Source organism: Carassius auratus, unplaced genomic scaffold (assembly GCF_003368295.1).
Source record: "Carassius auratus strain Wakin unplaced genomic scaffold, ASM336829v1 scaf_tig00216580, whole genome shotgun sequence".
In the NCBI taxonomy this organism is placed as follows: Eukaryota; Metazoa; Chordata; class Actinopteri; order Cypriniformes; family Cyprinidae; genus Carassius; species Carassius auratus.
Window position 1 is genome coordinate 58,835 of NW_020528644.1, and position 13,446 is coordinate 72,280.

General features: G+C 38.5%; 1 protein-coding gene across 1 annotated transcript in view; it reads left to right on the forward strand.

Moving 5' to 3' along the window:
* The first annotated feature begins 781 nt into the window (after window positions 1-781).
* LOC113098521 (immunoglobulin superfamily member 3-like) overlaps window positions 782-13,446 on the forward strand; it is a 31,361-nt gene continuing 18,696 nt past the window's right edge. The window contains exon 1 of the mRNA XM_026263644.1: window positions 782-1,908. Within this exon, the coding sequence (XP_026119429.1) occupies window positions 1,869-1,908 (40 nt within the window). The 5' untranslated portion in view covers window positions 782-1,868. The remainder of the gene's footprint in view (window positions 1,909-13,446) is intronic.

Consider the following 13,446-nt stretch of genomic DNA (forward strand, 5'->3'; position numbering starts at 1 on the left):
TATCAGATGAGGAGGGTTATAATTTTCCAATGTACATTCATATTAATGTAGTTTTCAATTTCACTTGCTTTTAAAATTTCACTTGAAATTTGGGGTGGCTGGGAAATACAATACATTTATGCACAAATCTGAATATGCCCATGTTTTCAGCTGGTGGTTCAATTCAGTCTGATACTAAGGTAACTTGATATTTTACATAAATATTGATATATTTATTGTATTTAAGTATTTTGAATACTTTACATTCATTTACATACTTTAGTGATAACAGGAGATTTCTAAACAAAGTTGTAGCATAATCAAAAGTTCATGAAAGGTTAGGGCTGAAGACTAAAAAAAGTTTTTTTTATTGTTTTGGAAATGTGTCTTTTGCTCATGAAGGTTGAATTTATTTAATCAAAATACATTATAATAATAGTCAAAATATTATTTTGTGACATTATTTCAATTTAAAATAATTGGTTTATTTTAATATATTTTGTTATTTATTTTAATAATATATATATTGCATTTTTTGTAATAGAAATCCGAAACATTAAACAGAATGTGTAAAAACATAAATGTCCCCATAATACTTGTTATTCTTTAGGCACTGGTTTCAAAACTAGGGGGCAGTTGTTACCTGATGGTTCAGTGTGGCATTACGCCAAGAGGGCGGAGTTATGTAGGTTACCGGTAGGTGGGAGGGGCGATAGTTTGAAAGCGCAAATGCAGGACAGCAGGATATACAATTTCGAATTCCCATATTTAGAACTTTCACCTGCGGCGGCGTATGTAAACAACATAATAACATCAACAACACACCTGACAGTTTACAGAGCTCGCTGCTCTCCTCTAAACTAGTGGAGATTACTGGTAGCGTGTAACTTCGTGCAACACGCTACGTAACACATGCGAAGCATGCGCTGTTAAAAGGTTATTCGAGGATGATGTCAAACAGACTGTAAATGAACTTGAGTAGGCTATCGTTCAAACTAAAACGCACACGTAAATGGCAATTCTTAATGATAAGCATCGTCTGGACTTCTATCAAAGTAAAAGGCGCTTGCGCTTCTAATTCAGGATAAACTGCGCCGTCGCTAGTGACAACTGAATCTAGGCAACATAATACTGTTAACAAAAGTGATTTAGCCATCCAAAACTGTCTAAAGCAGATTTAATAGACCGGGACACAACTGTAGTGGTCTCTGGTAGGATTCCCTTATTTACTATCCTCAGGCACCAGCCCATGATTGAAAGTAAGAGATGGGCTGGGCCGCCTCTTTGTGACAATAGAGAAGAGCTGAAGGTGATCACGGGACCGGCAGAATCACCGTATTGCTCTTCACGGAGAACAGACAGAAGCACCACATCTTCTCTTCAGTCTGACAAACCTACCCCAAGTTTACCCACGACCACAGTAAGCTGGTGATTTGACGCGAACTGGACGAGCTGGTCTCACTCCTCCTCCACGCGTGGGCTGCTCGCGCTGGGAACCGGAGAGCGGCACGAGAGAGCTCCGATCCACCCCACCGTTCAAATCACTATGTTGGGATTCATTCGTGAACGGCGGATGTAATTTATCGGAGGCAGCCATCCAAAGGCTTTTTCAATTGCACACGCGTCTTCTTAACAAACACGGCTGTTGTTCGGAGGCTGGACATCCGTCTTTTAACCGCGAAAGACGCATTTGACTCGGGAGAGACTGAATCGTTGTGGAGTCGGTATACGCACTTTCACGCGGTCCGAACAGGTGTACGCATTCAGAACTCCATCCGGACTGATTTCTGAAGGACTGAGTGACGATTAGGAATTTATAACCACATTTGCATTTTTTTTTTTCCTTTGCAAAATTTGGACTTCATCGGCAGTGCAGAAACAGTAGAACTATGGATATCAAATGGTTTACTATAGCCTTTGCGTTTTTGGGTAAGTTGTGATTTTATTACATACTTATTTATGATTTTGTGACCCCCACCCCCCGTTTAATTACCCCAGAGCTGATTAATAAGATGCCCTTCTAATTAATTACACGAACTTGTTGCAGTTTTGTGTCATTTTTGATTAATGGTCCTTGTATTTGAGAAGATACATTGAAGTGTAGGCTGCATCTGGTGATGCTCGATTTTTTTTCCTCGTCTACGTCGAGACGTTTCCATGACTGGATACACCTAACCCAAGTTATAATTCTATGCCAGTAGTACATACTGGAATAGTAAGTAGTTTTCGATTAGGTCCAGTCAGCACTTAAACACAGAGTGATAGTAAATTGATGAAGGGTATTGAAAGTTTTCTGAGTGGGATGTTAGATGTTGAAAAGGTTTCTTATGTATTCCTTAAAACCTCTTAAAGCTGTCATTCTGGCTACATACCATGGATGAATTGCAAACATGTAGCCAAATATTCAAGATTATTGTACATGTGGATAATGGGATGCACCTCGTTGTGATGAAAAGGTGCAGATTCTGTATGTGGATGGTTTGAATGTGAGATGTCAGTTGTTTTAAAATCTATTTACATGTTTAACATGGATGTAATGGTGGCTGAGTTGATTGACCAGCACTTAGATTTAGCAGCAGTAACTTGCTCTAATTTGTTATCCATGTGTTGTTGTTTTTTTGTTTTTTTCTCACACTTGACAAACATGAGGCAGCTGGGTCTCAAAAGCTCTGGTCAGATGAGTAGGGTTTTTTTTTGGGGTTAATGTTATTTTAGAAAGCCCAGCAGGAGATTAACATTCATTTATGGGGGGCATTAAATCAACTAAACACTGGGGTATTGATTTGAATTTGATTTGATTGATTTGAGGCCAATATATATATATATATATATTAATTATCTTTTGGCTTATTAGTGTTTAATTTCAAAGAAATTAACACTTCAAAAAATAGAATTACAGTTATATGAATAACATTATATAAAGACTTGAGGCTTGTCAGTGTTCTGGAAAAATCTGATTTGATTGACATGGAGTGGGATGCCCTCCTATGAGTGCTGTCATGTTGACTGTGTTATGGGGCGGCAGTGGCTCAGTGGTTCATGTAGGTTGTCTACAAACCGGAAGGTTGGTGGTTCGATCCCCGGCTCCACCTGACCAAGTGTCGAGGTGTCCTTGAGCAAGACACCTAACCCCAGCTGCTCCCGACGAGCTGGATGGCGCCTTGTATGGCAGACACCGCTGTCGGTGTGTGAATGAGTGAGTGGATGGGTGAATGTGAGGCAAAATTGTAAAGCGCTTTGGATGGCCATGTGGTCTGTTGAAAGCGCTATATAAATGCAGTCCATTTACCATTTACCATGAAATTTCTGTAGATATGGTTAATTTAGGAAAGACTGTATTTATGAGATAGCACCTGCATAAATTGAAAATACACATAAAAGATGCAAAAAAAACTCGTAATGCACATTCTGTGTGTTTTATAAACTTTGGTGTATTTGTCTGTAGAAAAGGTAGCCTACATCGCTGTCTTTCTCTGACCAAGGTGATTTGAACTCGCATGACACTGTAATTATTATGACTTTCCAACTCATAAACATGAACTTCTCAAGAGATTTTGAAAGTGCAAATTACTGTGACTGCTACTACTACTGCTAAGGGCAATATATAACAATAAAATACTGTTTGTGATGAATAACGGCTCAATTTAGGCCTACACAAAAACTTATCGAGTGCAGCTTTAAGCCTTATAACAACAGTTTTAAATTTTGACCTACTGCTTGAGGGCAAAGACAAGTCTGCGTCCTAACAAGTTTATGACATTGAAAAACACAATTTCTTTACAAGCCAGACATCACACACACCTGGATTCAGACTCACCTGTGTGATGCCATAGTGTGTCATTGGGTTAACAAGCACAGTGTGTTAAGGCTGGTTCACACGGCAGGATAATTAGGCCGATTTTAGCCCCGATTCACCCCTTCCGACAATCTTAGGATGCTCCGATTATCGTAAAATAATCTGATCAAATATTCCTGCCGTGTGTGGTGTGTTAAGACTAATCTCCTCTGCTCGGAAGAATGTCGGGACCGCTCCGATCTCAAATCGGGGATATCCAACATGTTGGATTTATTTGGCCCGATTTCGTCTCGTGTGTGGTGTCCCCCGAGGACAAACAATCACGCAGCCTGTGGACTGTGGCGTGTAGCCAATCAGAAAGTGAGGTGACGAGGCAGTGATAGTACCGGGAAACAAAATCAAAACAGCCGGCGTATATAATATAACAAATACAAATAAAGTCGATGAGCATAACTACATCCACAACTGCAGTCCACCAGAGTACATGGAAACGAATATATGAACGTTTATTTCAACGGTTATTAATCTGTGTAGTACGTAACAACATTTCTATGAGAGAAAACAACAACTTATCTCCATATTATGATATAGCAAGTATAGTCCATCCTCGCGTTGTCTCCACCTCTTTGACCATCGCCTTTTCTTGTTTTTCTTATGTTTTTTTTTTCGTTAAAAAACAAAGCACAAACTATGGCCACTGCATCCTCTTCGTCCGCCATGATTGTTTACTCTGAAGTCACGTTTGATCTCGAGGGATTTTGCGAGATTTCCCGTCTGACCTGGGAATGCTCGGGAGTCAAATCGGTTCGTGTGTGATGAGTTGATATTGCCGTGTGGCTGCACACCACACACGGAACGACCAAAACTGTTAAACCCGTGATTTTTTATCGCTGTGTGTGGGGTCTCTCATATTTGGAAAATCGGCCGACAATTTTAAAATCGTCCCTTGTGAACCAGGCCTAAGTCATAATGTATCTCTGTTGATGATGACACTATAGGTTATACACTCAAAAACGGCTGGACAGCTGGAGCTGTGTTTTTGTTGTGAGAAAGCATGTTTTGCCAACGAAATTACAGTAGGTTAAGATGACATTGAGCTTGGACTTCCATGTATTATCCCAACCCCATCCGGCTGTATCCCCATATCTGTGTAGATAAGTGGAGTCAGGAAAGAGAAGTCTGTTATTTCATTAATCAACACTCTTTTCATCATGCAAAACACTTTTAAGCTGCTGTCAGTGCTCACTCACAGTCTTTCCCCTAGTGTCAGTCACAGAGTAAACCATTAATGTGTACATTTACATATTCTACTAATACCTCCCTCCCCCATTCGTATTTGTCCTCTTTCTTTTCCTCATCACACAAGCAAAAACCATCCTACTCATTCACACAAACTCTCTACCTCCAAACAAGTAACAGATGGCTGTACCATCCTGGACAAGAGGCATGTTAGTTCTGCAGAGAGGGGCCTGGGTGAGAATGGAGCATTGGCTACTGTTGGCTTTCTTCTAACTTTTGATGCAAAAAAGAAATGGCATCAATGAGGTTGCATGCTTTTGTGTTTGCTCTCAGCAAGATGATTTGATCAAACGAGTTCGAGAAGTACAGTTAATTTGTACCATTTTTGAACTTTTGTGTTACTATAGAAAACCAGTTCCCTAGATCATCTTTGATAGAAACTTGTACTGTTCCTTAGCGTTGAGGTTCTATTAAATGATATGCCTTTATCATATTTCAATAAAGAAGATCTTCAAAACGCTGTGGGTTTGAGCTCAGGGGAACTCAACGGTTTTTGAGGAAATGTACGAACAGCTTATTTTCATATTCACATATGCAGTTGAGCTGTATTTGAGTGAGCAAAGCAAATCCTTCACGAATGGAGCAGAAAATATTTAGTTTCTCATTCTGAGTGAACATCTTCCCACCCCCCTTTCATGTGTTATTCTCTAAAACTGCTCGCAAAACAGAAGGAGAGGCCATAAAAACCTTCTTCGTTCACAGACATTTAATAGGGCCACAAACCGGTTAACACAACCGTAAAAAGTTTTTTTTTTTTTTTAATAGGAGTGTCACTGTTGTATTCATAATTAGCTTTCCTGACTCCTGGGAAATATCTTTTTACAGGACCATGTGTGTAGGGCTAGACGATATTGCCAAAAGTATTAACACACTATTGATATTTGTTTTGATATTAGTTTATCATTAATGTGGAAGGAAATGTTTTTCTACATGTTTGTTAGTCCTTGAGAATGAAGGGCAAAGTAGCCTGTTTGGTCACAATTAAACTCCATGGAGTAGGCTAACTTAGTTTAGGGCCCTATGAGTTCTGAGTTTTATGGTTTAATACAAACATCAAAAATGGTGTCCAATGAAACAAAGTAATTACACTTTTATAGTTTAATCAACCAATGTAATCAAATGAAAATATAAGAGTTAATTTACAGTTTGTGTGGATGAAACCACACCAATCAATCAGTTACTTATTTCTGTTGTGTGTGTTTAATGCTGTTTCAATGAATCCATATCAAGTAAACATTTTAATAGCTTATCATTGATAGACCAATTTTATCACAATCTTTATATGATATAGTTTATCACCCAGCCTAATTTAATGTTCATGCTTATCAAGATGTTACACTTGTGGTATTGTGGTCTGGAGATAAGGCTAATGTGTCTATGCTAGATAAAGTTTTACTGTGTTTGTCTGATAGCAGTGTTTGTTTATGCAAAAAATGTCCCAATAAGCAATGTTATCCATTTTGAGAAACACACTAGCCTCATAGTATGCTAAATACAACTACTTTTCATCCATTTTAATGCAGCTGTTTGAACACTATAGAGGAAGCTGTCATAAAGAGAATGACAGAATGGAAAAAATGAGTGCTAGAGAGAGATTATTCAAGGTGTTTGTCGGAAGCCTCTATTAGCCTCCTACTGACTCGGGCACAATTAGCCGAGCTTAGCTTCCCTGCATGGATTTCACACACACACACAAAACAATGCTCTCATTTCCTGACACTCAGGCTGGGCTTAATAAAGCCTCACTGAGTGGATTTTGGTTTTATTAGAAATACAGAGGAAATTAAAGGCGCTGTAAGCAATTTTAGACATTTTTCTAGCTCTGTTTTTCTAGCATGCCCTTGTCAACACCCCTCTGCAGATTCCTATCTGACTTTGGCTAGGTCTGTTAAAAACCTTTGCACATTATTGTGATATTTTGTTCTGAGCTTTGCTGACAAATGGGCTAATATGACTAACAGATAGCTTGCTAAGTAAATGTAAATTGGTCATAAAATGGTCAATTTTTTTAATTAGCTTTGCTTATGAAAATGTCATGCTGTAAACACATTTAGTAAGCCTAATTAAGAAGAAATTCACCTCAAACAGATTTTCTCCTATTTCTAATTAGGAATCACATAGTCTACCCTTAAGTTGATAATGTTATGCTAACTTGCAGTTTAGTAAGTGAGTTCATTCAGGCAAGTTCAGCGTTTCTCAATGTTTTACTTAAAGACCCTCTGTTGTATGAAATCACTGCATGTTCTGATTTAATTTATTTTAAGCATCTTGATTTAAAAAAACATTTTAATAAATTAATATTTTATTTATTAATTACTGTTAAGTCATTCTGCCACCCATTTTGGATATTTGCAGCAACCCAATTTGAGAACTATTGCCTTCGATTCAAACCGTGAGTCCTTTTGGATAATACATTGAAAGAACTGGCTCGCATGTTGAATCGGACTACACTGGTTGTGCAAATATGGTAAAAAAATTTGGTAAAAACAGATGCCGTGGATTTAACCAGTGGTGGTGTAAATTCAACCTTGATGGTTGATTCTCAAAAACCCCCATTGTCCAAGTCAGCTAAATGATTTACAGACAGTGTTTCTGACTGGCTACATAGCATGTCACAGAAACAGGTGTCATTCCTCAGGACACCCATTTCAGTGATGCCAAGTAGAAGAGGCATTTTAGGTGTGGTGTTCCAGAAAATGTGGCTATCAATCCCATCACTGCTGGGGTGAAGTTATATTTGAAGTGGGAAAGATTGGTAATTTATTTATATATACTAACTCATTATAAATACAATTATATATTACAATAAAAATATATTTTTTTGTGATGGCTTTGGTTAGAGGGGGTAGGACTCACCAGCTGACTGCCAAAACTGTAGTGGTCATTTTATTCTAACCCTGCCATGTTCTCAATCTACCAGCATCAGAGCTGTTTAAACCCAGTGTTCAGCTTCAACACAATGGGGTTAAGAGTTCCAGCGATGTGTAAGATTCTTGTAGAACACGAACAGACACACATTGCACAGATACACAGTGTGTTCATAGGAACATGATCATTGCACTCTTACCGAAGGGCCTATTTACACCTCACACACAACACTTGGTATCTCGCCATGGCTTTTCAGTCAGTCGTTTCACTCTGTTTGTAGAACATGGTTGTCCTTCAAAACCCTGAGAATGTTGCAGTGGTTGGGGTGCTCTCAGTTGCCTGACTTCTGAGTTGACCCGTTGCTCCAGAATGCTGATCCATGAATGTTTAGCTACGAGCGTCTTGCTGGGTGGGGTCCCAGGACTGCATTTGTCATATGTCTGACACATCCTGTGTATGTTCAGGGCTGCCTTGAGATGAGGCCAGCGCTCCACGTGTTTATACATTCATGGCATACTGTTCATTTTCCACGCTTCAGGGGATTATTACCGTGGTGAAGATCTGTGTATATACACTTAAAAAAGCAATTAAATTTCAGAAAGTATAGTTTTTCAGTTACAGATAAAAAGGAATTTGAATTAGCCTACTCTTTCAGGTGTTAAAGTTTATTTGAACCTACTATTTTCTTCTATTTAGGCGAGATTGCATGTATATTTTTTTAAAGAAAAAAAAACAACAACAGCAAACAAATTGTTGTTCAGTTTGGGCTTTTTTTGTGTGTTTGAAGTGGTCTCTGTTTTTTTACTACCATTCTACTGAAAAAAGTTGGTTATTGAATTAGTTTTCTATGAAAATATGTAGGGAAATGTCTTTGACATATCCTAGTCAATATTACATCAGCTAACCCCATATTCTGGATAGAATTTATAGTGTTCAAATATATGTGCATACATTTAAACTTAAAAGCAAGTATTTATTTTGATGTTATCTTGATTCTCTTCAAATTCTCCTAAAATGTTGTCTTAAAAGTCAACATGTCCTGGATGAACTCACCATATCAACATCTTAATGTTCAACTCAAAGCTCTGGATTAAAAATGTATGAGAATTGAATGAAGTTTCTGCATGCTTTATGTTGTCAGATACAGTTAACTGTCCAAAATAAGCTACAGCTTTATAGTATACTTTATATCCCTTGGAATGCTGGAAGTCGGTTGTACTATCATGAGTAAAAGTCCAAGAAGGCCTTTAGTGTGGGTGTGTCAGTTCCCAGTTGTTCGTCTTTATCAGGTCTACTGCTGTGAGACTTTATCAGCTTAAATTGTGTTGCACCTGATTCACCAGTGTTTGTGTGTGTCCTCTCAGGTTCTTTGTAGTTTATTTTTGGTTCCTTCTCTGTGTGTTTGTTTGTGCAGGTAGGTGTGTGTGTTGCCTGAAGTGGCTCAGATTAGATCTAAACATAATGGAAACATGCAGCAGGGGGTTGGGGTTAGTAAGCTCATTTCTGTCCCCTTGGCTATTATACAAGATTTCCGTAGTTGGCTCTGATCTGTGCCTGGTACCTGCCTCTGGCTCTTCCACACTTACAGGAAAACAGACCCTCTCTCAAGAGCTGACCAAGAAACTGAGGCTTTTTTTCCTGCGTGTTGGACCTCATTCAAGTAGCTTTAAGTGTAGCAGTCACTTCTTTGAATTTCTCTTCAAGATCTTCTCCTCCCCCCAACAGCTGAGCACACACACAATTGCATGACCCCCATACACAGCAAACACCCACAACCCCGCAGAAACCCTTCCGTCTACCCACACAAGACACAAGATAAATTACTATTTAACAACATTTATATCTTCTGTAGTAACACTTCCTAAAGTGTGAATATGAAAAAAATCTAGAATTTTGACGGTCAAAACCCTGTTTTTAATTTTTTGACAATATTAGGTTGAGGTGTTTATCATTATTATACATATTGTAACTCTATATGATTATTATCACTTAAAGAGGAGGCATAGAAATCTGAGACAGAACAGGCTAAAAGACTGTGCAGAGTTTAGTGGACATGGCTTGAGATTTCTAGGAGGATTTAAAATCAGTAGTTCTCAGTGGAAACTTAGAAGGATTTGCTTCTGTTTGAGAGTTTGACATAGCTTGTAATTCCTCTTGGAGCTTTCAGTCAGAACTTTTCAAAACCTATAGGATTTTGCTCTGGTTTGATTCTCTGGTGAATCCAAATACTATAGCAATCTGAGCCAGAACAGGTTGAGTTTGGTGGATATAGCTTGGGAGCTCTAGGCTAGTTGGAATTACTTTCAGAAGTTTTCAGTGGAAACCAATTGGAAGTGTTTTGCTCCTGTCCTGTTTGAGACTCCACAACTGGAAAAAGGATGTACAGTAAGTTAAAAAAAGATGCAGCACTTTTGAGTCAGAATAGTTTGTATGGCTGTGACAAGTTTGGTGAATGTAGGTCGAAAGGTGTTAGGGTGAATTTTGAAAGAAACCTAAGTTCAAGTTTGTTGACTCTTTCATGTTTACTCATATTGAGTTCCTGTATGCCCCTAATACCAGGCACTACCAAAAGTCCTGACGTCCCTCTGGGGAAGGTCCTGAACACCAGTGATCAAGCCAACCCTAATAATTAGAATCTGTCATGTCTGAAAACAGCTTTTGGAAGTAGACGAAAGCCTGACTCTATTGAGAGACACTGCCATTACTGGTTTAGCAAACCCAAGGAATCTGAGTGATCGCACTTAAAACAACAGAATAAAGCAGTCAGTCAGGAGCACGGTGTTGGCAAGGCTTCATTAACTCTGGTCAGATGCCTGCTGTCTGATTGTTTTTCTTTAGAACAAAGGAGAGAATGGATGGGCAAAAATGGTGGCGTAGGAATGAGGGATTAGAGGATAAAGGCTTCTACTTTGCTTTTAGGACACACTGCAATCCAAAGACAGGACGTGACTGACAATTGCTACGGAAGCCAGTCCGAAGAGACTAATTAATTACTAATTAGCTTTCTTTCTAATGTTGTGCTGTATGCACAAACATGGAGTTGGAGATTTTGAGTTAAAAGATAAAAGCTGTCATTCACTCAAGACACTCAAGTTTAGTTTAGCTTAAGGTTACATTGGGTTTTCTTTGACAAGTAGCAGTTATCATTCAACATTTAATGATTTAGTGCTTTAAAGTGTGTCCATACAAAGGAAGCTATGGAAAGGGGGTAGGGAGGGAGAAATACTCCACAGAAGCGAGACAGTCTAGGGGTTTGTGGGTGGCTAGACTAGACGCTTAACTGGTGGGATGTTGGAGCGCAATCAAGTCGACTGGTCACAAACACTAAATTTTTTAGCATGTCCACGGAACTGATGGATGGAATGGTGGAGTGGGCTGTCTGCAACCCCCTCATGAATAATTTACAAGGGGACTCAAGGGACAGTGGGAAGGTGGGTCAGTCTATGAGTGGGGGTTGATTGAATAGATAGAGTGTAAAGATGGGGTCTTGAGTAGACACAAAGATTGTACTGTTCTGAGGGATTGACCGTAAGTAGGACACTTCTGGACAACATCTTTTTTTTTTTGGTCTCGGGCAACTTTCCTGCTGGGGCTACTTGCTTCTATTAGACTGCACTGCTTTCAAAACCAGCATTTGCCAAAGATTTTAAGGGTTCAATAAATGTATATATAAATTTCTTGCTGTAATTGTTTAATCACCATGTTCAAGGATTTAAAACATGTCCAACTTGGATAAATTATATCCTAAATTAAGTATAGTTTTAGGGCTTCCCTCACACCTGGTATTAAGATGTGTTTTTAGTGACACAAGTTTTAGTCACAAGTGGTCAGTTGAGATGCTTTAATTTTTACGCATGCTATTAAAGGGATAATTCACCCGAAAAATGAAAATTCTGTCATTAATTACTCACTAACTAAGTCGTTCATCTTTGGAACACAAATGAAGATATTTATGGTGAAATCTGTGAGCTTTCTGACTGAACTGTCATGTTCAAGTCCCAAAAATGTAAAAAGAAGTTAGAATGTCATTTAAAATATTCCATGTGACAGTGGTTCAACCTTAAAGTGCCCCATTATGTCTTTTCGACTATTACCTTTCATGCACTGTGTAATGTAGCTATGTGTTTACAGAAACTATTTGCAAAGTTGTGAAGCCAACAGTCCATGATATATAAAGTTATTATCTGTCAAAAAAAAAAATTAGCTCGCAAACACTGAAACGAGTCGTCAGGAATTTTAATCTTATACTCTTACAGCTCTACGTCACAAAGTAACCTATTTGCATAATGCCCGCCCACGTTTTAGGTCGCCAACTTGCCTGCCCACAAACACAGTAAAATTTCTATGTGGTTTACATAATTTCTAGAAGACACTGTATCCTACGCTTTGAGAGTAAATTTGTTTGATCACATCTCATAATTACCACAAACTTGTCAACTCTTGACACTTACCACTGAGAAATGTCCTGCTCCAGTCGTGCTTGTGAATCAGTCTCTTGTCAATCAACCACTTCAACCGTTTCATCATCAGACTCCGGCTCGAATTAGTAAGCTTCAATACATAAAATCTTTGCTATGTATTAACAAGTCTCCAGGGCTGTCATTCTGTAATGGCAGTTGGCGTTTCTTTCACGTGCTGTACGTGGTAGACCAATCCAGACCCATAGAGAGATCTCTACTGTTCTGGACCAATCACAAAGGACTGAGCCATCTGACCAATCACAGCAGTAAGGGCTCACGGAAAGACGGGGTTTAGAGAGTCGTTTATGAATCATTTAGATATGAGTTAAAATTAAATCTATTTTCTGAGAAAGCTAACATGTGTTTTGACATTGCATACATGTAAACCTGTTTTAGGAGACTCATAAAACAATATTAGCAACCTTAAAAATGTTATAGTGGGGCACTTTAATTTCATTAAGCTACAAGAATGCTTTTTGTACACAAAGAAAGCCAAAATAATGACTTTATTCAACTATTTCTTCTCTTCTGTGTCAGACTTCGCAAGTCAACAGAATTTTTATTATTAACTATACCTTTTCTATATATATCTTCTATGACCACTTATGTTTAGATTTTGTCAAGATACTCCCCTCTTGTTTCTTCACTCTACATTTTTTTCACAGGAGTATGTAATGTGAAATCTATTGAATATATGAACCCATGTTGTGTGGAAAAAGGATAAGGAGGGCAATGGCAATTTCAACTGCAGTCTCTCTCTCTCTCTCTCTCTCTCTCTTTTTTTTTTTTTTTTACATAATTCTGCAACATTTCAATGACGTAGATTGATGCACCTTCTCTCAACATGTCTAAGAATGATCATGTGTGGGCAGCGAGTAGGCAGAGCTTCACTTCAGGCAGTGAAGCATTCAGGACTGTAGTATTTCCACTACAAATGCGATGTGATCGCTTGCATTTTTGAATGCATACACATGTGGTTTCAGTGATTCAATCACCAAGCACTTTAGACCCCATATCCACCTGTATTTAGCACTGATCACTTGT